The sequence below is a fragment of the Colletotrichum acutatum genome (genome assembly GCF_030867785.1).
Source record: "Colletotrichum acutatum strain CBS 112980 chromosome Unknown BDZ83scaffold_24, whole genome shotgun sequence".
Taxonomy (NCBI): domain Eukaryota; kingdom Fungi; phylum Ascomycota; class Sordariomycetes; order Glomerellales; family Glomerellaceae; genus Colletotrichum; species Colletotrichum acutatum.
Genome location: NW_026849018.1, coordinates 395,847 through 422,706, shown reverse-complemented (window position 1 = coordinate 422,706; position 26,860 = coordinate 395,847). Strand labels below are relative to the sequence as shown.

Sequence of the window (26,860 nt, the reverse complement as noted above, 5' to 3'; positions counted from 1 at the left end):
TAAATCCCTCACCTGAACCATTTACTATTCTGGGACGACTTGGCTCGACAAACTGAGTGACATGCCCGATGATCATCCTGCGATGGCTGGTTAACCACCGTGTCACACTGAAAAAGGAATGATACTGTCTCTCATGGGTTGTTCAGACGCCACTACTTCAGGAAAGTTCAGTGAGATGAACATTGGACTATCATCTCAACATTTTCCAGGAATGAAAACGGCAGAAGTGGGGAGTAAACGAACATCCTGCCAAGTCTCGATCGTAGAGCAAGGAATCTCATGTTTCTGGCTCGTGAGATCCTGTCTTCGTCTGTGCATTGACATCTCCGCAATAACCGTGAGCAAGAAGGGTCAATTCGGACATTACCACCATATAAGACGTGAGCCGTGAACCCAAAAAGCATCAATCATCCAGCTCAATTAACGTACTCCCCTTGAGTCTTCCTTCCCACTACCATCGCTAATACCTTGTTTTGACACCTACATCTTAATCATAATTTTCAAAATGGGCGGCGGAGACGTCTCAGCTACCAAACTTCGAGATCACTTCATCTTCAAGAAGGCCGACGACTTCTTCCAGGATGAGATTGATGGCCAGGGCTCTGGCATAAAACAGCCCAAGTCGGTGTCTTACAGCGATGCCGACCAAAAGCTCCCTGACGGCAAGCTCAACCCAGCGTGTAGCCATGGAAGAATCTTCAGGTTCAATGATGGATCTCTGCTTCTTGTTCAGTTCTTGAGGCCAAGAGTATGGAGAATTCGCTTTGATCCGCATAACACAGAGCCATCTCACTTTTCGGACTACAACACGTAAGTCTTCTAAGTTGTCTTATCATTTGGCGTAGAGTACCGCAAGAGAACGTGTCCTCTAACCATCCATTGTAGCCGTACTCTCATCCGAGATACCACCACCGAGCTGATTAGCATCTTGGACAAGTGCGAAGAGCTTGCATGGCAGGTTGAGCTGATTGAAGATGATCAATACTACATTTTGCAGTCGGTCGTTCAGCGGGACCCCAATGCCCCCCCTGAGAAGGAGGTTCAGCTTTGGATTTCTCGCAACCCTTTCCAAATCACCGCAGTTCGTCTTTTGAAGAGCCTTGCTCCCGCCGAGGCGAGACCTGTGCCACAGACGTTCGAGAAGGATGTCGTCGAAAGCCTCACTCTTCCTGTGAACGAAGGTTTCCGCCCTGCTGTGATCTGGAAGACGAAGCCGCGGGGTCTGCTTTATGGCGAGCACTCTGCTATCTTGTGCCTCGACAAGTCCATCACGGCTGATTACATGGGCTTTGGCGAGCAAGGTGGCAAGGATCTCTTCAAGAAAAAGACGTATATGAACTACTTCAGTAAGCCCACCGAATTTCTTGCGTGGACTTCCACATCTCAGTACATCGTGTAGCTAACAAAATCCTCGCGCACAGACTTTGACAATATGAGGTACCAGAACGTCTATGGCGTCGGCCCCTTGGATGATCGTGAGCCTCTCTATCACTCAGAACCCTACTGGATTGAGGTGGACGCCCAGCCGGGGTACCAAACCCAGATCGGAACCTTCATCGACAACTACTCCCAGATCTGTGTGGACATTGGCATGAAGGACCCAACTCAGCTACGTGTGGCGACGCGTTTCAACAGTTTCCAGGGCATCTTCTTCGCCGGAGACAGCATTCAGGAAGTCATTCAGCTGTACACCTCCGTCGTCGGCAAGCCGAAGCTCAAGCCCCGATACGTCCTGGGTTACCATCAGGGGTGTTACGGCTATGACACGCAAGAGATGGTTTTGGATGCCGTCCATCGATACCGACAGGCCAACTTCCCAATTGATGGTATGCATATTGATGTCGACATGCAGGACGATTACCGCACCTTCACCATCGACAAGCGCCCGGGTCACTTCCCTAACCCGGAGTGGATGTTTTCTGAGTTGCGCAGGCTCGGTGTCAAGTGCAGCACCAACATCACGCCATACATCAGCAACGTCCCCTCTAGCTCATACAACACGTTGAATGAAGGCCTCCAGAACCAATACTTCCTCAAGGATGAGCGAGAGCTGGATCCTTCAGCCCCTGGCGCTCTCGAGCAGCGGTATATCCAGTACGGCACCAGCAACCTCTACTTCACCAACCCCAACACGGACAAGCCTGACTACTGGGATGGAGATGACTACACCTTCTCCAACAGCTTCAACAAGAGTGTACCATTCCATGGCGGCGTCTACTACGGCTGGAAGAACGGCCACCCTGGACACTACCCCAACTTGAACAACAAGGCCGTCCGTTACTGGTGGGGCAAGCAGTACGAGTATCTTTTCGAAACCGGCCTGGACTTTGTCTGGCAGGACATGACCCAGCCCTGCATTGCCGAGCAGTATGGTGATATGAAATCGTAAGTTGAAATGACTCCCCTTTTGTCCATGGGCTCACTCTGATCTGTTTCTCCCTCCACAGCTTGCCCTTCCGCTTGCTCTTGGACTCTGATGGGTGGTCCGGCGATCCCAAGGCCGCCGACAAGAAGAAGGCCATTGAGATCTGGTCCTTGTACAGCTACAACTTGCACAAGGCCACCTACCACGGCCTCAACCACTTGCACATGAAGACCAAGGACAAGAAGAACGAGAAGCTCGCGTGGCGCGAGAACCGACGCAACTTCATCATCGGACGCGGCAGCTTCGCCGGTAGCCACCGCTTCGCTGGGCTCTGGACTGGTGACAACTCGTCGACCTGGGAGTTCCTTCGCATTTCTGTTGCGCAGGTCCTCGCTCTGGGACTGTCCGGCGTCACTATTTCAGGTGCTGATGTCGGTGGATTCGAGTTCATCGAGTCTGAGAGGAACTACCCCAACCCGGAGCTGATTATTCGCTGGTACGGGGCCTACTCCCTTCTGCCCTGGTTCCGGTAAGTTTTGTGCCCCAATCTCAATTCTATATGCCCGCTAATATCTCCAGAAACCACTACACAAGGTTCCGAACCTGGATCGACGGTCCTAACCAGGGCGAGATGAGGAAGGACGGCAAGTGGTTCCAGGAGCCTTATGCCTATCAGTTGCACTACGAGCAACACAAGGATCAGTTCCAGGGTCGTGAGGCCGAGATTTACCGAGCAGTATTGCCGACTTGCCGCTACTTGATCCGTCTTCGTTACTCGCTCATGCAGTTGCTCTACGATGCCATGTTCGAGAACATGATCAACGGTCTGCCGATTGCTAGAGCCATGGTGAGTACCTGTCATCGGCATCACAATCTAATAGATGCCTGGACTAACTTGTAACTTATAGCCTGTCACCGACCATCTCGACCGCTCTCTATTCAGCGCCGATGTATGCTACCTTTTGACGTCGTCCATCGCGATCGCCACCTGCTAACGTCTTCGCAGAACCGTCGCTTCACCAGCTCCCAGTACATGGTCCGGAAGGATCTCCTGGTCGCCCCCGCTCTGGTCGGGGAGGATGCGCGCAAGAAGAAGTCGAGAAAGGTCTACCTGCCGTACCCTGACTCCTGGTACCCCTTGAACCTGCGCCCTGACGACCCTCTCGGCGTCCCTCTCGGCCCCGCTGCCTCTGGTGGCCAACGCATCGAGTACGACTGCCGCATCTCCGACGACGAGCGCCAACTCCCGTACTCGACTCCCATGTATGTCCGCGAAGGTCAGTTATTATCACCTCTTGTCAACCTTTTCTTTAGAGACACCTTTAACTGACAAACCACTCAGGTGCCATCATCCCCAAGGTCGGCGTCAGGGACTACGTTGCTGATCCCAGCACAACCCCTCAAAACGCCAATCCCATCACCGTCCACGTCTACCCAGGAAAGGACAACGTAAGTACTTGGATCCCCGCTGCTCTCGAGACTCGTTCCAACTGAAATGCCTGCAGATCTACGACATGTATCTTGACGACGGCATCTCCAGGGACAGCGCGCCGAAGAACTCCACGTTGGAGACCGCTGTTGGCGCGCGTCCTTGGTACGGCGAGGCCCATCACTACGACGGTCTTGCCGATGCCCAGGCCAACGACAACTACACAAAGGTCCAGATCAAGCAGGTATGTCGCATCCATCTCGTTCCGTGACCCTACAGGACAGGGAAATTGCCATCCGGGAACAAACATGTTGACTATCACTGTAGTTCACCCAGAAGAGGCTCTCGGACCAAGAGGACTACGGAAAGTACACCCGGAGACTCACAGCCAACGCGCCTCATAATAAGTTTGGTGCCGAGGCGTCAAAGTACATTGGCACAGACTACACCTTTGTCTTTTGGCACCGCGGAGAGAGTAACCTGGACTCCATTCAAGTCAACGTCACGGGCGCGGACCTTCACTACAATGTCAACCACGGCGTCAGAGCGACTATTGTTACTGTTCCCATTTCCGCTGTTCACTCGGAGAAGGGAGTCGAGATCACGTTGGAGTTTGACGGGGACTTTTAGGGGCTGGGTTGAGAGATTGAGGGCTTCAGGAAGATCATACACGAAGATGCTCGAGAGGTGCATGTTCACCCGCCTCCGTAGTCTCCAGTTGCACTTTTCTTGCCAGTAATTGCGTTCCATAGCGAAGTAATCCCCACCCTATCGTTTACACTTCTTTTTGGTGATATATTGCGCCATCTGTTCGGTGAGGCTGCAGCTAAGAGACCTTGGGAGGTTTACATGATGTAGCGAAAGGTCGGCTATGGGAGTCTTCGAATTCATAAAAGTCTAGGGTACATTCAGCTCAACTAAGCTAAGCGGTAGCAAATCATTAGGTACAGACTCATCATCAACACACTCGAAAAGACTGAAACCCATGTCAGTCTAAGAAACCAGTTTGCAGACGTCTAAATCCCTATCGTCGAAAGTCTGCCGCAATGAAGTTTTATCCTCGTGACCACTTGTCTCGTAAAACGCCAGACCAAACAATCCTCCCAGCACCGCCGCAGGTTTCATTCATCATAAGATATCATAAGAAGGTTGTAAAAGGAGGGGTCGAGGAGGTATAGAAACAATCGTTCACTACGCACCAGGCCCGGAAGGGGCATGGATGCCGTGGAAGCCAATACCAACGGCAAACTCGCACTCTGCCCTGCCGAGCTCTGTCATGGTCCTGGCGTCGAGGCACAGGAGATAACTTGTCTGCGCGGTGCCGTCGAGCACGACACTCAGAATCACACCGTCGTCTTCAGCCATCTGTTCATCGGTACCATCGGCACCGCCAGCGGAAGAAGAAGAAGGCCGTGGAACAAAGATTGGCTCGCCGGGCGTGTGGGCCGTGGGACATTCCCACATAAGGGCCTCAGCGGTATCGGCGTCCGTCTTCACGATTGTGTCGAGAAGGGTGCTGAGGCCGCGGTCCGAGAGGCTGTAGACGTAGCGGTGGCGTTTGGTCAGGTGAGCAGGGTTGATTGTGGGTAGTTCGCCGGCGTGCGGGGCCGGGATCGAGACCACGAGCTCTGGTGGTGGCGTTGTCGCTACTGTTGTTATCTTTTGTGTTTGTGAGCCGTCGGGTTTGGGAATTCTGAATTTGAAGCGTTGGAGGCTAGCCCAGCCGTTCTTGTAGCGCTTGTTCTCGTCTGTCCAAAACTTCTCGCCGGCAGAGTTGCGATTCATGATGACGTCGTAGTAGAGATTATAGAGGATGTTGAGGTTTTGGTAGCCTGCTATCTCGCAATAGACGTCAAGGATGCCGTCGCTGTCGTCGGCGGCCGGCTCCTCAAAGGCGTTTGTGGCATGGAAGAAGAAGCCCGCGGGCGTGTCGAAAGAGGCGACGACGCCGTTCCCGTGGTGGCGATCGATAAAGTACCACTTGCACGTGTTGGTTTTGTCAAATGGCACAATGGCGTCTAGAATGTTTCGTTCCCAGGGGACAGAAAGGCCTTTGTAGCCCAAGTGCGACGAGGGGATGCATAGCACAACAAACGATTTTGTGAGGAAGAAGCTGTGGATGTAGGCTGGCTTCGCGTCAGGCCCGGCAATAGTTGCGAGAATCTCCGTCTCACCGGTCGCAAAGCTAGTGCGGAAGATGCGGTAGGTCGACTTCATGGCGAAGGCAAGGTTGAAGTTGTACATGTCGCCGGTAACCGGGTCGCGCTGGGCGTGGGCGCAGGACATGGGACCGGAGAGAGACGGATGGAGTTTTTCCTGCTTTGCGAGACCGATGGGTTCCAAGGTCGCTGGGTCAATCTCCATGAGAGGGCTCGAGTCCGTTGATAGCCAAAGGCTGCGGACAGCGTTGCGGTGGCCTGGCCCCGCGGGGCCTTGGTCTTTTGTGTCGAAACCGGGGACATTTGCGTTGACGGCAACGCAGATGTTGGGGGCAGTGCCGCGGGCGAAGACACCCATGAACTTGCCAAACATACCGACACAGGGGTCGGCTTTTTGGCCAAAGGTGTAGCGGTTCTGATGGCCTGCAGCCTTGATGGAGGCGACGAGGTCGTCGGATTGCCGTCTGGAGGAATAGAGCACGCGGGTCCGGCCGCCTGGGGATTCAGGAGGAATGATGTCGAACTTATGCGTCTGGGCGAAGCCGTCGAACCAGTGGGAAACGTAGTAGGTGCCCTTGGGCGTGTCTTCGATCTTGCAGCTGCCCGGGCCCGTTCTATAGAGGGCGCCGGCGGCCCAGGCTGGGATCTGGCCTTGGACGTGCAGTTCAATGGGGCCACGTTCCTCGGTGAGGCCATCGAACTAGAGCTGTTAGCTGGCGTCTTGGGGGATATTTCGGTAACAGAAGGGGAGGCTCACGCCTGCCTCATTCGGCCATTCTTCATAGGGCGCCCTGAGACGGTTCTCCTCGAACATTTGAAGGTCTGCTGCCTCGTCTTTGGCGGTACGCCTGACAGTTCTGGCTGGGATCTTGGTGTTGGTAGACATTGTTATGGAGGTCGTCGTCGTTTTGGTTGTGGTTGTGGTGGCCATTTTGGGACTTTGTTTATGCAAACAGAAATGAATGGGCGACGATTCTGTTGTGCTGGTTTTGCAGCTTAGTGTGTGCCGTCTAAAGTCCAAGGTTAGTGACATTTGCAAGTTGTATAACGAGGCAGAAACACGCATGAGGTAGGATGAGTAAGAGAGTAGTGAGTGTGTTCACCCATGAAAACTGTACGAACAGCAGATGTCGATTGAAAGACACCCAAGATGAGGCACACACAGGAAAGCTGCCACGTGAACTGGCGGGTATCAACTTACGCTATCTCTCAGCCGGTGTTTGCTAGTTTACTAGTGACCGGATCGGTGCAAGTGGCCGGTGAAGCTCGGTGTATCGGTGAGGTAGTGTAGTCGGCGGTAGAGTCGGTGAGCTAATTGTGAAAGAAGTGAAGAATCCGCTACGTAAGAGGAGGACGACCTTTTGGCCCCCAGGAAGAAGAAGCAAATATTGTTGGTCGGCAGCGTCTAATGACCCATGTCAGAGAGACAGCGCAGATGGATGAAACGTAGGCACGATGGGATCCTAGATGAGCTGCAGAGCGGAGATGAGAAAGAGGGAAGAGGATGGCGATCTTTTAAGTAAGGTGAGTAGGATGCATATGTATGTTGACGGGCCATGGGATGGGTCTGCTTACATGACGGTGTTGCTACGCAGGATGCCAGGCAATGTACAAGTATTAAGCGCCGGGAGCATTCATCAAACGGGATGAATGAAGCAGTGCGGCGTGAGTATGTGAGATGTATCTCAGTACTCCGTCAACGTAGGTAGGTGACTGTGAGGACGATACGGTGGAGACGAGCTGAGTGGTGCGAGAGCGAGATAGCTACCTATTGTTGCGGGAGGCGAGTAATCATCGACCGGGGGCACAGAAGTGCGGTGAAAACGGTTACGGACGTAGGAGCGGGTGGTTGTTCGGTTAGTTGATGAGGGGTGTGTGTGTATGTGTGTGTGTGTGGATGTCCAAGGTGAGAGTGAGTAGAGTGAATGAGAAACTTTTGGTCGTCAATAATCGATCGATACCACTTTACCCGGCGTGTTGGTGAGATGGGACGGGGATTGAGATACCCATGCGCAACCCACGATGCGACCAAGACGGGATTCCGAGTGACCGATGTGAAGAATGCAGATTGAAAAATCTCAGATCCGATCAGACAGCTAGGTAGAAAAGCAACGTGATTGCAATGGTCCTGCGAAGCGGACGCGAGGAGACAGGAATTGATTCACAACTCCCAGGATAACTTGACAAGGTACCTTAGGTAGCGGAAACCTCATGCAAGCCGTTTTGGAGGAGGCGGCGCGGGCGAGACGGTACGGCCGTAGCAGGGCGGAGGATGGTCAATGTCCGCGGCACCAAGAGGAGCCTATTGATGCGGGCTTTTTACCGAATCCAGACAGCTTCCAGTTTGAGGAAGAGAGGCATACGGAGTAATACTCTGCGCTTTGCAAGCCAGTAAGGGTCTGGGCAGTTCCCGAATATGTGGTGTTGGTGGTGTTGCTAGGTATTGTTGTTGTGTGTTTGGGGTGGCACAAGCGACAAAGTAACGTTTAGTGGCGGTGGGTGTTGGTGTTGGGGTGAGCAAAGCGGGAGCGGGAGCGGCTTGTTAAGGTGGTTGAGATGGATGTCGACTGTCTTTACTTTTTCCCTCTCCTCTTCCTATTTCTCGTCGGTCCGAGTAGATAGGTAAAGTATTGGAGAGAGGGTCAGACATACGCATGAAGAAGTGAGCGGATGGTTCATGTCATCATTGATTCAGACAACGGTGCCAACGGCGGAATTGCAGAAGACCGAGGGTCCCGCTGCACCTGCCATGGCGTCGTCATCGAAAAAAAAGAGTGACCATTTGGTCCTGCGACAAGCAGCATGTGTCAAACTGTGTAGGCCGTCGACGGGTGCAACAAGCCTCTCCCTCTTGATTTCTCAGTCAGCCACACCCGAAACCCCAAAAGCCAAGGAGAAAGATCTGACCGACCTTTGGGCCTCTGGCCATGGGGATGGAATGATGGATTATGGAGCTACTGAAGAAGCTTATGTCGGGCTTCAGCTCGGAATGTCAAGTTCCATCGCGTACGGAGTATGTCGATGCTAGTGCGGTGCATGTTCATGTCATGTCGGCGCGTGGAGACTTTTTTTTTTCTTTCCCCTTGTGAGATGTGCGATCGATGCAACGTGATCACGAAATGATAACCGACTACCGATATCAGACCGCATTCGCCCAATGTCAGATGAGACCCATGCCACGGAAGATCAACGTGTCTGTAATTATCAGGTTTCCTGTGTGCGGCGTGCCCATGTCGGACGAAACACATCTATCAACGGGGCCCCTTTGTTTCGTTACGAGCTGCCTCGTCAAGCGGTGATGCAGAAAGAAAGGGATGAACCTCCCAGCCGGGATTACTTCGTCTTCTTCTGTTTCTTCTCCTTCTCCTTGTTGGTTGGTTGGTCGATTGGCGATGGCCCCTAGTGAGAGTGAGAGTGAGAGTGAGAGTAGAGGTGTTGGTCTGGGCCCTGCACTGTGGGCGGGCAGCTGGAAGCTTCAGGCCCTCCTCAGGTGAGGTACGTATCTCCAAGTGCTGGGACTTTGGGTGGAAGAACATCGGGAGCAGTAGCGACTCACGGCAGCGAATTAAGCGAGGAAATCCACTCGGCCGACGGAGGTACGTACTGCCCTCGGCACCTCAAGTTCAACTGAGGTGCCGTGCTCCAAAAGTACGTTCAAATGTTCCCGTCTATGAGATGTTCCGCCCTAATGCAACGCTCAGCTACTTACAGGCCACCAAAATTGGCAAACCCTATGGCTCCTATAGTGATAGCTTGGCATACAAGTCACGTCACGTAGAAGATACGCATCTGATACTGCAGCAACGGCTTCCGACCCGATCGCGGCATGGCGGCCCCACAAGAGCTCCGGCTCTATCCCACCCCACCTCCGTCAGCGGTAGCTGTAGCCAAGGGCCTCTCTTGGCTCGCCTCAGCCGTCCCTATTACCTACCTTACCTTACCTGTGCTCAGGTATTCAATGGAGGAAGAGCCACATATATCATTGCCTGTTCTCTCATCGCATGGACCTGAGCCGCGCTTCGTCACACATCTGTCCTTGTCTCGCCATGCCCCTGGGCCTGAATGTGTTGGTTGACCACGGGTCATCGCGGATTACCGCATACTGACAGGTTCAAAGTGCCACCAACTTCAATTCGGCAGTGTATGGCTCACATGTACGGGTGGATCCTCGCTTTCTTTCCTTCCATCGAGAGCGGGAAGCGTGCGGGATCGATTGATGCATGTTGCCCTGTACTAGGCTTCTGGCAGGGGCACTCACGTTGTTCAACGTTTGCCGTTGCACGGCACATTCCGGCCAATTCCTCAGTAGCACGACATCATGTTCTGGCAAGACGTCACTGCGATAGCGCAACATGCTTGGCGCCTTCTTTGTACTTTGATCAAATCGCGTCGCGGCAAACATGGGCCTCATTGGAAAAAGGTCGAGGTCGACCCTAAAATTTCAGCAACCAGGGCCCTAGATTATTAACTCGTGGTTCTGGGTAAATCAATTGTCCGACTGGAAAAATTGGAGAGAACATGACTAAAGGCTGCGGCAGTGACAGGTGTGAAAGGTCCGGTGAAAGCTTGGAAGCCGTCAACGGTGAGACATTCTCTCAGCTTTCTGGCTCTAAACTTCAGCTTCCAGCCACGCAAGCCGGGTAGCCATATGCGTCGATTAGGCTTCATTAAAGATGCGGGGAAATATCACCTGTGGCATTTAGCTAGCATACAATCCGTATTTCGTTCGAACAGCATCCGTCAAAGTTGGCACATCATGGCATTTTGGGTTCATCAAGCTGAATGTGAATGACTGAAAACATCTTTAGAGAGGTCGGTACCAAACCACAGCAATTAGTATCGACATGAGGGTTGGACGTCCTTCGGCTATATCTATTTGGTAATGCCTCACATTCTCACAAGAAATCTCTGTCAATTTGCTCCCCAACTTTTCAAACTCACTTCTTCCGATAAATCATTGAGTGCCTTATCACAGTCTCAACATGGGCGGAACAATTACAAGAAAAAACATCCGCACGCTGTCTACAAAGGAGCTCGACGACCTTGTCAAGGCATTCCACGGCATCCAAAAGCTTCCCCCTCATGACCCCAACTCTTTCTTCACTATTGCCGGTTACCATGGCGAGCCTTTCAGAGGAGCGGGATACGCCAACCCTGCTTGGTGGGGTGGCTACTGCAACCACGGCAATGTCCTCTTTCCAACTTGGCACCGCGGCTACCTCTTGAGGCTCGAAAAAGCCCTTCAGAGCCAGGTCGCTGGCGTAGCTCTACCATACTGGGATGAGACCGAAAAAGAGTCCCTAGAGCACGGCATTCCTCCCATCTTCTTGCAGAGAAAGTATAAGTTCTCCGACACTGGCAAGGAGATCTGCAACCCACTATTCTCGTACACGTTCCAGGCCAGAATCCGGGATAGGCTCGATCCTATCCAGGGTGCCGACTACACCAAGCCTGTGGGCTATGAGACCGTCCGCTACCCCTTCTCTGGGCTTGTGGGCCCGAAGGACAAGAAGAAGACCTGGGTTCACAATAATTCGCTGCATGAGATGGGAGAAGAGGCCACAAACAAGATGCTCAATGACAACATTACCACATGGCTCACCAAGTCTTCTTTCTTGAACAGCGACGGGAAGAGGCAATCTGCCGGAGTCAAGGACAAGTATTACCACTGCCTCGACGCCCCCAACTACACCGTATTCTCCAATACGACTTCCGCGCAGCAATGGAACGACGACGGCCTTCAAGAGCCGGGGTTCAAGTCCGTCACACCCCTTGAATCCCCACATAACTTGATTCACTTGGCCGTCGGTGGTTTCGACCTGCCTGGCAGCAACTCTGACCAAATTGGCGACGCTAACGGCGACATGGGCGAGAACGACACGGCCGCTTTTGACCCAATCTTCTACTTCCACCACTGCTTCATAGACCTCATGTTCTGGCGGTGGCAGAAGAAGCACAACAAAGAACACTCACTCGAAATCATCCAGGGCTACCCCGGCACCAACTCCGTCGATAACCAGGGCCCGACGCCCGGTGTGGCCGGCGGCACCTGGCTTACCCTCGACAGCCCCCTCGACCCGTTCAGGAACCCTCACGGTGCGGACAAGGCGATGACGTCCAGAGATGTGGTCAATATCGCCGATCTAGGCTATGCATACGACTTTCCGGACCCGCCGACAAGGGTCGGCGAGCCTCATGGTCCGAGTCCCGTGTTGACCGTCAGCGGCATCAACCGCGCCGCCATCGGAGGTTCCTTTGTCGTTTCCGCCTGGGCCACGTTGAAGAGCGGAGAAAAGGTGCTGGTTGGGACAGAGGCCGTGTTAAGTCGTTGGCACGTATCTGGATGCAAGAATTGCCAGAATCATTTGGAGGTCAGAACACATATACCGGTTGAGGGCTGGACGAAGAAGGATACGGACAAGATGGAGTTTGAAATCGGGCTGCATACTCGTAATTTGAGCGGTGTACCCAAGGACGGGCGTGGCGAAGGGGTTCAGAAGCCGAGATTCAGCCTTGAGACTGATCATTTGTAGTTATTCCTTGTGAGGATTGGTTGAAGGCTTCCATCCTTTCAAAGTTTGATTAATACATCCCGATTCATAAAAGCATCCTGGCTTGTAAAATCAAGTCTTCTCTCCAAAGTAATTTCTTAGAAGTGGCCTTGTGATACTACGTCCGCATGTTTGTAACATAGGCAACGTGGAATGTGAAGTGTCCTGACTTCCTTCTGGGGATAGATAACTCACTAAGGGTCCATACAATCAAGTTGTCAAGATATCAATGTTTGTTACCTCACCATGAAGCATGTGAATAGATACTTGAATCCAGGCCGGCATACCCGCTCTATCCTACATTGCTTTATGCCAAGCGGGCTGCCTCTGCAGCTTCTATGAATCGCAAAGCCTGCTCACGAAATATTTTCACAAACAGCTCTTCATTCATACCCACTGGCGAGACTTGGCAGGAACTGAGGTTTTCATCTTTGGAAGGTCAATAGCTTGCTGCTGAAGACTTGCAGAGTATGTATAATTCCTGTGATCCGTAATCAACCCAGAACCAAGGACCTATAGAGGCATGATCTTGACTCTTCCAAAAACAACTTGTATTCGGTACGGAATTTCAATCCTGATGGACGGTCTTGGGCATTAATCTTGTAGGCTTTCAAACCACAAAATTGCTATTCGCTCCTTGGTAAATATGGGCTGACATCATCGTATGTGTGGAAGTCGAGTTGCCGTGAACGCCATCAGTATAATTATACCATTAAACCTTGGGCAGAAAAATAAAGTATAAAACCAGCTCTTTCACAATTTGATCCCGTCGACTGCTTGATAGGTTGGCGGTTTAATGTGTTGAACATCAACGGCAAGAAAATTAGCCGCAGGCGCGAGGTGACTTACAGCATATGGTGCTCTCTTTTTGTTTGTGCTTCCTTCCACTTCTGATTCGTTACTGCCAGGTCCACCCATCTTTGATCCCCGCACATGAAGACAATGATTGTTCTCAACGCACTCAACACTTCGCAAGGATGATGAACCCGGTCGAAAATACTCTCGAACCAAGTCACACCACATCCCAGTATGATTTCCGACAGACTGTCCAAACCTTGGACCCGAAATACGTGCCGTCGGCAGAACGCGGCGCTCACCGGAGAAGGCTAGTCATCGTGGGCGACGTTCACGGACGAGCATCACAGCTGCAAAAGCTCTTGGACAAAGTCGGCTTCGACAAGGATGCGGGAGACCACCTAGCTTTCACCGGCGATCTGGTCAACAAAGGCCCCGACAGCGCGGGCGTGGTGCAGCTCGCGATGGACCTTGGCGCCAGCTGTGTCAGAGGCAACAACGAGGACCGCGTGCTGGTTGCGCGTGGGTTCATTGAGCGCGGCAGGGTTACTGGGTCTACGAGCGATGACGGGAAGATGGTTTTCGAAGACAGCAAGGAGAAGTTGCCGGCGGATGTCCCGTACGCCGTGTCGAGTGACTACGTTACTGCGACGCAGCTTTCTGAGGAGCAGGTCAAATGGCTCTCATCGTTGCCTCTCATCTTGCACATCGGACCGCTCAAAGGCGCCAAGAGCCCCCCTTGGAACTCTGGGACTGCGGTGGTCGCGCATGGTGGTCTGGTACCGCTGCTACCGATGGAGGAGCAAGATCCTTGGGCTGTGATGAACATGCGCAGCCTGGTGTATCCGATCGACGGCGACCACCCGGAGAACGTTACAGTTGCTCTTGCGAAGAGGATCAAGACCCGCCTGTGTCGGGGTGCGGCGTTTCAGGTCGCAAAGGACGAGAGACTTGATGGCGAACTCGCACGAGTCTTACGTCTGTGGGACGGTAACGAGATTTCACAGATTGCAACAAATCAGGAGAGGGGGACCATTCCCATTGAACTCGATGATGGGAAACGCTGGAGAGAGGCTTGGAACGAGACGCAGAACATGATCGAAACGCCAGAGAATCGCTCGGTTGTCGTGTATGGTCATGACGCCAAGGAAGGGTTGCAGGTGGAACCAGACATCCAAGTACCGGAATCGCTCAAGGAGAAGGGGGCCCAAGGACCATGGACTAGGTATGCGTTTGGTTTGGATTCTGGATGTGCGTATGGTAGAGAGCTATCGGCCATGGTGATTGAGACGAGTCCGGATGGAAGTGATGTTATTCATCGTATAGAGAAGGTCAAAGGGGTTGAAGAGTAAGACGTGGACGGGTCTAAAGCCAACAAGGTGATGCATGGCTTGTAAGTCGGATAGTTACCCATGATGTGCCACCTATCCTGGACTAACCTAGGTATGCTCTATCCTATTGCCTTTGAGTTTATGTCATGGATACCAGTCCCAACCAACACGAAGAGATTAAGAATGACGATAGGGAGAGATAGAGAGAGATGCCGGGATGTGAGAAAAGGCCAAGCTTGATCATCCTGAGTCATTAATCCATGTGCCAACATTGCCATACGTGTGGCTATGCAAACAAGACTTGCATAAGTCGTAAATGGGAACCGGAGGAAGATTATTACAGAAAGCTACCTATCTCAAACATACAAGAGTAAAAGGTGGGAAATAGTGATAAAGCTATCCGAATTGACTACACTAGACATAAACGTACTTATGCGCGAGTGACAAATCTATCCTCTCATTTCAGTTTGGCTATTCAGTCAAGCACTCTTGTTCCTCATGAATAGTTGCCTACTAAACACGCTCCATGCTTTAGTATGTCTCTGCGTTGGCAAAGATGTATGCACAGTCAGCAAAGGACATTCGCATTTCTGGGATACAGACAAGACAGGCACAGACAGGTCAGATGAAACTGGTCCCCTCATTCATCACTTTGACGCAACCCTTTAATACCTTAGCCGGGCGTTGTTTCTTCTTGGCGCTGGCTAAGGTGAGTGGTGACCTTTTGCTTGGCTTGGGCCCTAGCGAGAATGCGGTCGAGGTTCCAAAGTACCTAATAGATAGGTAAGTTATAAGGGACTGACACCCGCCGGAAATACCGGAAGTCTCGGCATCACCGGCCCCGTTCCCCAACGTCATTCTGCCCACTGCTCTCGTACAATACACTCTTCCCCCCCTTCTCATCCGCCACACCCCCCTTGTATATCTTTATTTGCGCCCATTCGAAAGGGAAAACACTATTGCAGCTATTTTGTTCGGGAAAGTCGGCTTTCGCGCGCCTCTGCAAGAGAATGTCAGATACCGCCGACGATGAACCCGTATACAAGCGTAAGCGGGTCGCAAAGGCCTGCCAGACCTGCCGATCCATGAAATCCAAAGTGAGATTAAACAACCCAAGTCTCTAATACCCTTTCTTCCACATTGATATTAGACCTGTGTGTTCACAGCTTACTCATACATATCGATAGTGTGACGGGAAACAGCCAAAGTGTGGAAGATGCGTCGGGTATGGCTACGACTGCATCTACTCAGTAGGACGACCTCGTCGTCGACGGGAAAAGGCCACCGGCAACGGAGATGCCGACGCAGAAGGTACTTCGGCCGGCCCTGGCCCCGGTGCGCACATGCATGCCGCCCTTAAGATCGCCGTAGATCAGTATGAGGCTCTGGTGCAGAGCCTCATCACGCAGCTACCCTCAGCGCAACAGCAGCAAGACGCCCAGACGCAGCTCAACTCCATCAAGTCGCAAGTTGACCAGGCCGTGAATAAGACGTCCTCGACAGAGACGCCGTCATACTCGCCGGACGTGGACCGTGGACAGCACAACCACCACGACTACCAACCTTCCCCAACACCTTCGCTCAAGCCTAGCCAGAGGTACTTGGGCGAGGTCAGCGACGTGCACTTCTTCAATGTGATCAAGCGAATCCTCCAGACCAAAGACACTCCCGGCGGCGGCGGTGGCGGCAGTAGTGGTGGGGTGGACCACGACTTTGACAGCTACGAACAGGACGGCGACGCGCTGCTTGCCGGCGCCGCCGCAGGAGGGAGGCTGGTGGAGCTTCCCGGACCCGAAAAGGAGCGCAAGTTCACCGACGTGTACTTTGCAACCATTCACCTCGCATACCCTTTCATACCGCAGTCCACCTTCTCGAAGCTGTGTGACAGGATAGGGGGGGCGCCCAACGGCGGTGATCGTTTGGGGGGCACGGAATCTGCTCTGTATTGTAAGTTTGAACCATGCGCCCCCTTTCTCATCAGCTTCCTGGGAGCCGTGGAGTAGGAAAATGAGACGAGGCTAAGGTAACCCATAGATGTAATCTGCGCCATTGGCTCATATTATACGTCTTTTCTGGAAAAGAACTCGGATACCCGACATTTCCACGGCGTCTACTTTCAGCGCGCTTTAGCTCTTGCTGCGTCGACGGCATCGTCGGATCGGTCAATCAACCAGGTCTCACTGCTTCTGACGCAATGTTTCTACTATCTCGCGGTATCTCGGACGGATAGGTTTGTTTTACATTGTCTCAACATGTCCCAAAGCACACATCTGACATTCACAGCTGCTGGATGACCCTGGGCCAAGCCGTCCGGATCGCGCAAGGTATCGGTCTGCACGTCGAGAAAGACAAGAACAACCCCCGGCACACGGTTGAAACCGAGACGCGTCGCCGGGTGTGGTACTCGATCTACGTCCTGGACCGTCTCCTCTCCCTCCAGCTGGGCCGCCCCGCGGCCGTACACGAAGACGACTTCAATGTACCGCTCCCTTCGCGGCGTGCCGACTCGGAGATTGACTGGGAGGCCACACACATGGAGCCACCGGTCGAGGAGACGTCGGGCGGGGACTACTTCCTCGCCGTCATTGGCTTCTCGCAGATTCTGGGCCGCGCGCTGCGGGATGTTTTTGGGCCGAGGCACTCGCAGCTCACCTCTGCGGGTGCCCTCCGGACGAGGGAACTGGATCGCCAGCTTGTGGATTGGAAGTCGAAGCTCCCGCGACGTTTGCGATTTGATCTCGGGCATGCCTTTGACCAGAACTTTGCATTCAAGAGACAGGTAAGTTTCTGCTGATGTGGTCTGCGCTGTATATGCGAACTTGATCGTAGTGCTAACGATCACTAGCGGAACATACTCGCAGTCAAGTTCCACCATCTGCGGGCTCTTCTCCACCGGCCATACCTATGCTACCCCCTTCTCCGCGGCCTCGACGACACATCCTCCACACTCTCCGAGGTAGACTGGCATCTCGTCAGCATATCCGAAAAGACATGCGTCGCCGAGGCGCGGGAGACGGCGCGGCTGCTGCACGGCGTTTCGAGCGAAAAGGACCTGGTCCATGACTTCCCCTGGTGGCAAATGATTTCGTGTCTCTTGTGCGCGAGCTCCATCCTGTTGATATCCAGCACGTTTACGCAGCCCATGGCGGAGGATGAGGCCGTCTTTGACACCGAGGGGCTGTCGGACGACGCGGAGACGTGTCTCAAGATGTTTGAGGCTTTGAGCTGTAACTCATCGAGCGCCAAGAGCGCGCGGGACATGTTGAAAGGGCTCAAGGAGTGCGGCATCGACTGGAAGAGCAAGAATCCGCCTCGGCCGGCGGTATTCGCTGAGATGCCGCCGCAGCAACAGCATCAGCAGCAACAGCATGTGCCGAACAGCTCGATGCAGGCGCAACATCAGGCGCAGCAGGCGATGCTATCGCCGGTGGAGATGGGTGCGTTGAGCGGGATGCCGGACTCTGCTACTGCGCAGGATATGGGAATGCTTGGTATGGGTGTCGCTCCGTTGGCGCCGGGTCAGTGGCCGGCGGAAATTGTGGACTCGATGGCGTGGTCTGCGCAGTTCTTTGATGCCATTCAGGGGTATGGGAATGGCGAGTAAGGGGCATGTTTTGGCGGGATCAATGCTGTAATAACATAATGATGTAAGTTGGTCATCATGTACAAAAGTCATGTGTACATTTAGTCAAAGAGAGACAGTGAGGTACGTTGTGATGATTGGCATCAAGTCAGTCCGTCGCAGCCAATTCATTGATTCATTGATGTAAGTGTAAACAGATTGGTAGCAAAACAATGCCATCAATTCGTCGTAGGCTCACTCTTGTTTGATGATAGGTTTTTGTCATCTAGAAGTAATGTCTCTTCCGACTGGAGGGCCTCTATGTGTGTATTTAGAGGCCAAGATAAGGTAAAGTAAGGTGAGGTAAAGTAAGGCAAGGTGAGGTGAGGTGAGGTGAGGTGAAGGGTGCACCTTGTCAAGATACGTACCCAGGTGGACTGCCGGGAGCTTCGACCCCCGGACGGCCCAGGCGGCGGGGCAATCAGTCGCGAGCAATGACAGCCAGCGCTGGCTGCACCTAAATCACCCCGCAACCAAACCCCCAAAAATCAATCCCAAATCTCAATCTCAATCCCCGAAAGTAAACAAACTCTCCGATTTCCTCCTCCCCGATTACGCTGCCTCCCGGATCCATCATCACCTCCTCCGTCCGACGACACCGACACCGACACCGATACCAGGACCATCAATCGAAGCCGTCAATCGGTACCCCGAATTCTATCACGATGGCCCCCGACGCCAAACCCGCCAAAGCCAGCAAGGCTAGCAAGACCGACAAGTCAGACAAGGAGGACAAGTCCAAGGTGCACAAGCTCGCCCTCAAGGGCAGCGCAAAGCTCGTGGCCGAATTCGTCAGTCTATTTCCTCCATTTACCGGGTTGCCACTGCCAATTGACGGCTCCGAGCTAACTCATCCCTGCAGTTTCAATACTCGATACACACCATCCTGTACGAACCTGGGTCCCTCTAAACTTGCTGCGCCGATTCGAGTACTGACATGTCCTCCCGAACAGCTTCCAACGAGGTGTCTATCCAGCAGAAGACTTCTCCGCGTACGTCTAGCATGATTCTCCTCACCCTGTCCCGCGACAGACAGAGACTGACCACACATCCTCTACAGCGTCAAGAAATATGGTCTCAACATGCTAGGTTCGCCTTCCTCATATCCCATCCCGCCGACACGATCATCGCACTATCTCGCCAACTCTCATATCCAGCAAAGATCCCCCATGAGCTAACAGCATGTTTCCCCCCTCCAGTCTCCTCCGACGACCAAGTCCGAGCCTACATCAAAAAGATCATGTCCCAACTAGACCGCTGGATGCTCCGCGGCAAAATCTCCAAGCTCGTCATCGTAATCACAGACAAGGACACAGGCGAACACGTCGAACGCTGGCAATTCGACGTCGAAATCTTTGGCCGCCCCTCAAAGTCCAAATCCTCAAAGACCTCGTCCTCCAAATCATCCTCCTCCTCCTCAAAACCAACAGACCAAGAAAACGCATCCCCCGCCACCGCAGAGGACGCGACCCCCGAAAAGACGGAACAAGAAATCCAATCCGAAATCGCCGCCATCTTCCGCCAAATCACCGCCTCCGTCACGTTCCTCCCCCAGCTCAATGGAGACTGCACGTTCAACGTCCTCGTGTACGCCGACGCCGACTCCGAGGTGCCCGTCGAGTGGGGCGACAGCGACGCCAAAGAGATTGTCAACGGCGAGCGCGTCCAGCTGCGTGGGTTCAGCACCAGCAATCACCGTGTTGACACCCTCGTCAGCTACCGCTTGGCGGAGTAGAATTCGGCAAGTCTCGCGTGGGCGGGCTGGCTCGGTGTATGATGCGTGGTCACGACTTGCTTGGTGGACGCCAAAAGGTTCATGGGCCAAGTGGGAGAAAAGTACAGTATGGAAGTCTGTGTGTATGTAATATGATGTTTGTGCGGCGTCGCGGCGTTTGGGTACCTTGGTTTTCTATGGCACGATGACCACTTATGGGAGAAAGACAGAAAACACAGGCAGATTTCAGTCTGAAAAGGTTCATCTTCACAATGGATGGCTAAATGACTAGCCTCAAGTCTCCCTTTTTCTAAACCACTCACTCACTATGCATTGCCTCGTCTCTCATCTCCACAGTAAACCACCGCCCGCCTATGCTGTAATGCAATCATCCGAATCCCATCAGATGCATCCGTGGCCCTTTCCCACTACCGCCGTCATGAAGTTGCGCAGCACTGATTGAGCCTGGCATGATTTTTTTTCGTCGTCACACCTCTCCGAAACCGAAACGCCATTCTTTGTTACGCCCCCAAATCCACCTAAACACGCTTGAAGAAGTAGACATAGGCAAACTTTCTCATCTCCTCAATCTCGCCTGCCTCGACAACCTTTTCATCGTTGAAGAGGACCCAAGTGGGCTGGCTGTTGACCTCCTTGCGAACGAAGGCGACGTAATGACTATGAACAATGTTAGCAAACTCTCAAAATCAGTCTACGAGGAATAAGCATTATCAGCATACCCAGCATGGATACTTGTGCCCTTGTGGCAAGCAATAGACTGGAGCTGGTACTTTGCAGGGGTAGCGGCGCTGCCGGCGTCCGCTTTGGGAGCAGCAGGATCGGCTCCGGCGGCTGGGGCTTCGTCTTCAAAGATGCCCTGGTCCTCGGGATGGCTAAAGAGCCACTCGACAGCTCGCTCCACGTCACCGTTAGTCTCGCGTAGAGCCTTCTTTGCTTGAGGGACCGAGAAGCCCATGGCGCCGAGCATCTCAATCTTTTCCGGGTCCGCCGATGCTCCTCCAGCTCCCCCGGCACCGCCACTACCACTCAAAACGAGCGGATCGTCAATGTCGGGGTCCTCCATGTGGCCAAACAGCCACTCCATGGCAGCGTTGGCATCCGAGTTGCCAGTGGCATGCAATGCCCGCTCGCAGCGGTTGCGTCCGAAGCCCATGGCCTCCAGCTGGCTGACAGCCTCCGGGTTGGCAACGAAAGCCGGGGCGCTGGCCTCGGGCTCATCGGGAAGGGTCTCTTCGGAGGACTGCAGACCCTTGGAAAGATAGTCGTCGAGGAGGAAGGGCTCGTCGGGAACAATGACGGGTACGTCAAGCTTAACAGGGACCCAGTTGATGACTGCCATCTTGCGGGCATTGACGACCAGATTCTCGGGAAGAGTCTTGAACAAGGAGCGCTTGGTGTAGCCATCCTTGCTGCCACATGCAGAGCAAGTCAGCTCAACAACCTCCTCAGCCGTGAAGTTATCGAGACACTGCTTGAGAGTTACGGCCTTATAGGCGTTTGCCTTGGTTTCCTCGCCCTCGACAGTTGGTTCCTTCTCCAGAGGAACGTCGATGAAGATGTTGTCCTGCTCATTATTCGAATACCGCACCTTCTTGCATCCCAGGCACTGCAGCCGCTGCTCCAGAGTGAATCGGAACGGCTGGGTCGGGTCGCCGAGATCGGAGGGATGCTGGGACCGAGTGACGAGCTTGAAGATGTGCTGCAGCAACTCGAAAGCATCCTGCTGCCGCATAGTCGAGAACTCTTCGTGACCTCTTCCAATCAGGTGCTTCAACATGGCCGGGGCCAACCCCTTTTGGTGCGAAATCTCGGGCGAGTGCTCCGATGCAGTCACGTCTGAGTCGGGCTTCGAGTACCGGCCTGAGAGCAAGCCGTCAGCAACCTTGCGGAGCTGGGTCTCCAAATCTGCCGCAGGCTCCTGGACAGTAGGCAGGTCGCGGCTGGGCAAGTAGTAGCGATTCTTGAAGGCAGGAGTGTCAAAGAGACACTGGACGATGCTGGCAAGATAACAGCTGTTGCCAAGGTTCTTGAGGCCGGTCAATCCAGCGCCAAACAGAGGCTTAAGCTCCTTGCCGTCTTCTGTTGTCATGCTAAAGTCCCAGCGCAGGTTCTGTTCAATCTGCATCTCGGTCAAGCTCTTTTCCGTCTTTTGCTGGTTCGCCAGGTTGATGCCCCAGTGTCCCAGGTGCTGGCCTAGATCGCCGTCGATGCGCTCTTCGTCGCACTTGTAGCAGTAGACGTCGGCCGTTCCCTCGGGGGTGATGGACCCAAGCTTGACGGCGACGCCATGGCCGGACTGGTCCGAATGGGCGAGGGCGTGAGAGTTACCGTCGACACCTCCCATTTGCTTCCGTCCACAGCCCAGATTTCCACACTCCAAGCAGAGCCACAGGTTCTCGTGCAGATCACAGGCGGAGCAGTGTCCGAGATCACCAGACTGAATGGCTCTTGGCTCGGTCTGCTGCATGAGCAGGATGTGCTCGCAACTCGTAAGCTCCTGCTCCCACGCTTTGACCTCTTCTTTCCTCGAAAAGGTATTGGCCTTCATGATGCCGTCCACAATGGGGGCAAGTTTGTCGCTCGTCTTGTCCAAGTCCTGGTTGCACTCAAGGCACTTGACAGTGGTTGTAGTATCGTATCGGTCGGCCTCGGTCTCGGCGGCGATGGCGAGTTTGGACATCTTTAAGGGGGGTTCGTCTCGGACAACGACTTTGCGGGTGCGGCGAATATTGATAACGAGCGGGTGGCTCCAGAGCTGTCGGTGGAGCTGGGCATGGTTGCGGTCACCGGCACAACCACCGTTGAAGCACTGGAGGCAAACATCGACACCGGCAGGATCGTCCTGGGCAAAGGGATCAGCAAGAACCAGAAGCAAGAGGTTCATGGGCAAGGCGCACGATGGAGTCGAAGCACTGGGTGCAGTCTTCCCGGTAGACGGAGTTGTGAGGTGCAGGCGGCTGAAGGGCTGGGGAGAAAACAGTCAGCGTCATAATACTGAACAGAGCTAAGAGTTCGGAAAATGAGCTCGGGGAGACTTACCTGCAACTATGGACTCAAGATGCGGGCACGCCATGGTGGGAGCGATACCAGAAGGCTTCCAGGTCGAGGTTGTCGTCTCTGAGGTAAGGTATCTTGTGTGGGGTGGACGGCGAATCCGAAGGTGTGAAGAGCTGGGAGAGAGACACAGACAATGAAATCGTTTTGAATCTGAGGTGAGTTGCGTTCAGCCTCGCAGTTGGGATCAGAGACAAAAACAGGCAGCCAACGGGATGCGACAGCCGAGAGCTTAGCAACGAGGTGAAAGGCTGAGGTGTGCTCGTGCTCAAGCTGATGCAGGCGAGGGCAGTGTTGGTGGTGGTGGTGGATGTGGTGTCGGACTGAGTGCCCCGCGTTGGAGTTACAGGGACCTGGTGCCTGAACTTACTTTGGCAGCTTCCCTAGGGTGACAGTGGTAGGTAGGTGGCATTAGCTCAGCTTTGGAGGGGGCACAGTGTGGCGTGCACCTCAGATTTTGAGGATTACGTAGTGGAGTGGGGAAGCTTGAGGGAAGTGTAGATGGATTAAAGGCATGTTTTGCCTTATATGCATGTCCGTGGCAAGTGGTCAATGTAGATACATATGCGTCGCCACTTGATGTGGTGAAATGCATGTAAGCGGTTTCCCCGGACTTAGGCTTCCATTGGAAGCGGACATGTACAAATGCGTCAAACCTACCTGAGATGCCTTAGGTAAGAGAGATGCGGAGTAAGTTCCAGCGAGCACGGAGGTGGCTTGCGTATCTAATCAGATTGAATCTCTTTCGCTGGCGAGAACGGTGAAGAACCATGACAAATTGTTGCCGCCCCGTCAAGCCCCGTCAAAACCCCCATCCAGTTGTCTCCACTTGGAGCATGCAGAGCTGGTAAGTTGATGGTTTCTCACTTTGCCAGCTGGTCACCTGCATCTGATAGCTTAGCTTACCCAAGTACTCCGTACTGTGGGTCCGATAAGGCAAGGTCAACGACGTGGACGGCAAGAGGACGGGACCAAAGTCGCCATAGTCACCAAAGTCCTGGGTGCGGTGCGTTCTTGCTGTGCCGAGGAAACACGGCATCATCCCGGCCAATCAGATCTTTTCTTTGCTTGAGGAAGTGGATCAGATAACGGGCAGGTCTGCAGCTCTGACATTCTGACACGCTGAAAAAGAGACACTAAAGAAGGAAGGGAACCTTGGAGCGGATTAAAGGCTGGGACCCTCGGCGCTGTGGAGGCGGATGAAAAAATGTCTTCTCCGAGGCGCCGAGCCATCCATCCTCACCCGTCATCCCCGTCCACTGCTGTGACTACTGTGACTGCATGCTAAAGCCCAAGATAGTATAGGCACCTTAGGTAGTGGAGGCAAGGTACCTAGGTGCTTGGGGACCAGTGGCCGACCACTGTCCATGACTTAATGCATGGTCATTGAACGCTCCCATTGGCCTGTCGGCTTCTGCTACCCCCGAGATCGCCATCGTTCTCCGTCACAAGTCCCGCAGGCCTTCTCTCTACTCCGTAATAATTTCCATTTTCCATTTATCCTCCCAAAGAACTTCTCGCCTCCCTCCAAGTCTGCCCCCCTCAACACCTCGATCTTTTGCCAAACGCAATTTGCTATATCGACCACCTTTTGTCGCCATCACCATCTCGACTCATCAACGATACCCTCAATCGACCCTTGCGACTACGCTCGTATCGATTTAAGCTGCTCAAGTTCCATATTCATCGACCTGCACCTCTTTGAAAAACCACTGGTCCGAAACTCCTCCAAAATGTTCTCCAGATCTCTCCGCGTCGCCTCTCGCAGGGTCCTTACGACCTCTGTCCGCCCTTCTACCCTTCCCGCCCGCCAGCTTGCACCTGCTGTCACTGTCGGCGCCACGAGAGGATACCACGAGAAGGTCCTTGACCAGTATGCCACCCCGGATATCTTATTTGGAAGACGCAGAGGGCTAACCTGGACGTGTACAGCTACTCCCGCCCCCGTAATGTCGGCTCGATGCCCAAGGGCGACCAGGACGTCGGTCAAGGTCTCGTCGGTGCCCCCGCTTGCGGCGATGTCATGAAGTAAGCCATCCCACGATTCATATCCTCAATATCACAATATCATCGTTTGGGACGCTGGGTTTGTGGCAGCGGCGTGCACTTGAGTCTCAAACACCATGCGCTGCCTCGCCCTTCACACTCTTCGACCCGACGCACTTCATCCGGCCTCTTGCGACATCTATAATCATGCCTTTTTTGCTATCATAGTACAATCGCTGACAAATTCGCCAGGCTCAACATCCGTGTCGACCCCAAGACCAACGTCATCTCCGACGTCAAGTTCAAGACTTTCGGCTGCGGATCTGCCATCGCGTCCTCCAGCTACCTTACCGAGCTTGTCCGGGGAATGACGTGAGTGACCCTTTCCCAGGTGTATTGCTTGCATTGATGCTAACCTACCGCACAGCTTGGAGCAGGCCGGCCGCGTCAAGAACACCGAGATTGCCCAGGAGCTCAAGCTCCCCCCCGTCAAGGTATGTGAACAAGAGAGCGCCTTCTCTTCTTTTGTCGTCGTGACTAACACAACGTAGCTCCACTGCAGCATGCTTGCCGAGGACGCCATCAAGGCCGCCATTTCCGACTACTACACCAAGAACCCCAACGCGAAGCCCACCAACCTGGCCGGCACCGAGGCCAAGGCCGAGTCCGCCGCTTCCGCTTCCGCATAAACAACACTTCTCGATGATACCTTTCTTTCGTCATACGTCATTGGAGTTCGGCTTAGGGGAGTGAAGAGGAGACGTCCCCGGGTGGAGGCCTAGAGGGCAGGGCAAGGGCAGAGGCAGACTTTGCCAACAAAACGAGATTTATCGCCGTCTTGTTCATCGACTTTTTTCAACAAAATCCGGAGTTTGGGAAGGAAATTATGGCTGTCTTTATTTTCCGCAGGGCTTGTATGGGATGAGAGCTCCTCTACAGCGACCGCAGTCGCTACACGAAGCGTCGATGCTGCCGCGAAACAGGCCTTTTTCATGTCTATCAAAGGATCTTTAAGGGCAGGGTTGATTGTACGTCAGTGTCGAGAATACCATTTAGTTAGTGGCCAGCTTATCAGCGACCCGACAGAGACGAAAATGCCAGAGAACGACGTTGTCCTGCCACCTGTGCACCTTCAATGCTTCAACTTGAACCGGGTTATGAGGTGTTGGCCCTCTGCAAGGAGCATCGCGCGGTGTGACTGAGTGTGCGAATTGCGCAGCTCTCAGAATGAGGGAGCGGGGCTGGGCTGACCTCGGGATTGCATCCGCAAGGATCCAACCCAGCTGTTATCATGCGGGCAACGTCGGTGGCCAACAAACACCACACGGGTCCCCATCGTCCTCATTCGCGATAAGAGGGCATATCAGTGAGAGCAGGTCTTGGTCTTGATTCTCCCACTCTCGTGGCCAGTGGGAAGTGCTGAGTCACTTGACCCCCGGAACCGGCTGACGGTATGTGAGCCGAAGACCGGCTTTAGACCCGACCCATCGGGCTTCGGCATGTCCTCGGAGACTTCTCGTCGTGATGTCGATTGTCGACAGGATTCTGGAAGTCCAGGCTCCGGCAGCTCATGCAATGCCCCGCCTCCGCTCCCCCGGCTGCTAAAGAGCAATCGTATTGCTGATTGAGTAAGTCGGCGACTTTTAAGATGACTAATTGCGCCGCAAGCCAACTGCGACGAATCCCAAATCCGCGAAATCCTCCACGACAATATCCTTTGCAAATCATGATGATTAGGAAAAGAGCAAATGACGGCGGACTTTGAAATGCTGAGAGCGTCTGAGGATTTGGCGGAGCTGAGATTGAACGTGTGGAGATGGCACGTTGGCGATG

At 53.6% G+C, this 26,860-nt stretch overlaps 8 protein-coding genes across 8 annotated transcripts; 6 read left to right on the top strand and 2 right to left on the bottom strand.

Annotated features, from left to right (window-relative positions):
• Positions 1-505: 505 nt before the first annotated feature.
• BDZ83DRAFT_750059 (alpha-1,4-glucan lyase) lies at positions 506-4,424 on the top strand (the record flags this gene model as incomplete). The annotated part of the gene is made up of 10 exons (XM_060513869.1): positions 506-810; positions 886-1,346; positions 1,422-2,385; positions 2,448-2,894; positions 2,945-3,212; positions 3,274-3,315; positions 3,372-3,642; positions 3,708-3,814; positions 3,871-4,038; positions 4,122-4,424. 10 exons carry the CDS (start codon positions 506-508, stop codon positions 4,422-4,424), a joined length of 3,336 nt encoding a protein of 1,111 aa, XP_060367567.1.
• A 561-nt stretch (positions 4,425-4,985) lies between these two features.
• Positions 4,986-6,839, bottom strand: BDZ83DRAFT_572453 (carotenoid cleavage dioxygenase 1; the record flags this gene model as incomplete). Its single annotated transcript, XM_060504510.1, has 2 exons — positions 4,986-6,653; positions 6,711-6,839. The coding sequence occupies 2 exons, from the start codon at positions 6,837-6,839 to the stop codon at positions 4,986-4,988; spliced, it is 1,797 nt and encodes a 598-aa protein (XP_060367566.1).
• Positions 6,840-10,678: 3,839 nt separating this feature from the next.
• On the top strand, positions 10,679-12,561 carry BDZ83DRAFT_613016 (uncharacterized protein). The gene has a single exon (XM_060507739.1). The coding sequence runs from the start codon at positions 10,936-10,938 to the stop codon at positions 12,484-12,486; it is 1,551 nt and encodes a 516-aa protein (XP_060367565.1). The 5' UTR covers positions 10,679-10,935; the 3' UTR covers positions 12,487-12,561.
• A 920-nt stretch (positions 12,562-13,481) lies between these two features.
• Positions 13,482-14,651, top strand: BDZ83DRAFT_750056 (calcineurin-like phosphoesterase; the record flags this gene model as incomplete). Its single annotated transcript, XM_060513868.1, has 1 exon — positions 13,482-14,651. One exon carries the CDS (start codon positions 13,482-13,484, stop codon positions 14,649-14,651), a length of 1,170 nt encoding a protein of 389 aa, XP_060367564.1.
• Positions 14,652-15,482: 831 nt separating this feature from the next.
• Positions 15,483-18,665, top strand: BDZ83DRAFT_613012 (fungal-specific transcription factor domain-containing protein). The gene is made up of 5 exons (XM_060507738.1): positions 15,483-15,727; positions 15,818-16,577; positions 16,665-16,860; positions 16,914-17,409; positions 17,476-18,665. The coding sequence occupies exons 1-5, from the start codon at positions 15,641-15,643 to the stop codon at positions 18,232-18,234; spliced, it is 2,298 nt and encodes a 765-aa protein (XP_060367563.1). The 5' UTR covers positions 15,483-15,640; the 3' UTR covers positions 18,235-18,665.
• Positions 18,666-18,974: 309 nt separating this feature from the next.
• On the top strand, positions 18,975-19,987 carry BDZ83DRAFT_529998 (HORMA domain-containing protein; the record flags this gene model as incomplete). The annotated part of the gene is made up of 5 exons (XM_060503321.1): positions 18,975-19,043; positions 19,115-19,140; positions 19,206-19,244; positions 19,313-19,341; positions 19,452-19,987. Coding segments are annotated over 5 exons (699 nt in total), but the record flags the coding sequence as incomplete, so codon positions are not given.
• Positions 19,988-20,505: 518 nt separating this feature from the next.
• Positions 20,506-23,060, bottom strand: BDZ83DRAFT_572549 (ubiquitin carboxyl-terminal hydrolase; the record flags this gene model as incomplete). Its single annotated transcript, XM_060504521.1, has 4 exons — positions 20,506-20,644; positions 20,707-22,829; positions 22,885-22,952; positions 23,027-23,060. The coding sequence occupies 4 exons, from the start codon at positions 23,058-23,060 to the stop codon at positions 20,506-20,508; spliced, it is 2,364 nt and encodes a 787-aa protein (XP_060367561.1).
• Positions 23,061-24,774: 1,714 nt separating this feature from the next.
• On the top strand, positions 24,775-25,716 carry BDZ83DRAFT_572300 (NifU-like N terminal domain-containing protein; the record flags this gene model as incomplete). The annotated part of the gene is made up of 5 exons (XM_060504489.1): positions 24,775-24,914; positions 24,974-25,069; positions 25,280-25,399; positions 25,455-25,521; positions 25,579-25,716. The coding sequence occupies 5 exons, from the start codon at positions 24,775-24,777 to the stop codon at positions 25,714-25,716; spliced, it is 561 nt and encodes a 186-aa protein (XP_060367560.1).
• Positions 25,717-26,860: the final 1,144 nt, after the last annotated feature.

Bases quoted from the DNA above. Each gene is read 5' to 3' on its own strand.
- BDZ83DRAFT_613016 (XM_060507739.1), top strand. From the start codon at position 10,936: ATGGGCGGAACAATTACAAGAAAAAACATCCGCACGCTGTCTACAAAG.
- BDZ83DRAFT_613012 (XM_060507738.1), top strand. From the start codon at position 15,641: ATGTCAGATACCGCCGACGATGAACCCGTATACAAGCGTAAGCGGGTC. The intron at 15,728-15,817 runs GTGAGATTAAAC...ACATATCGATAG, and splicing joins GCCGATCCATGAAATCCAAA to TGTGACGGGAAACAGCCAAA. The intron at 16,861-16,913 runs GTTTGTTTTACA...TGACATTCACAG, and splicing joins GCGGTATCTCGGACGGATAG to CTGCTGGATGACCCTGGGCC.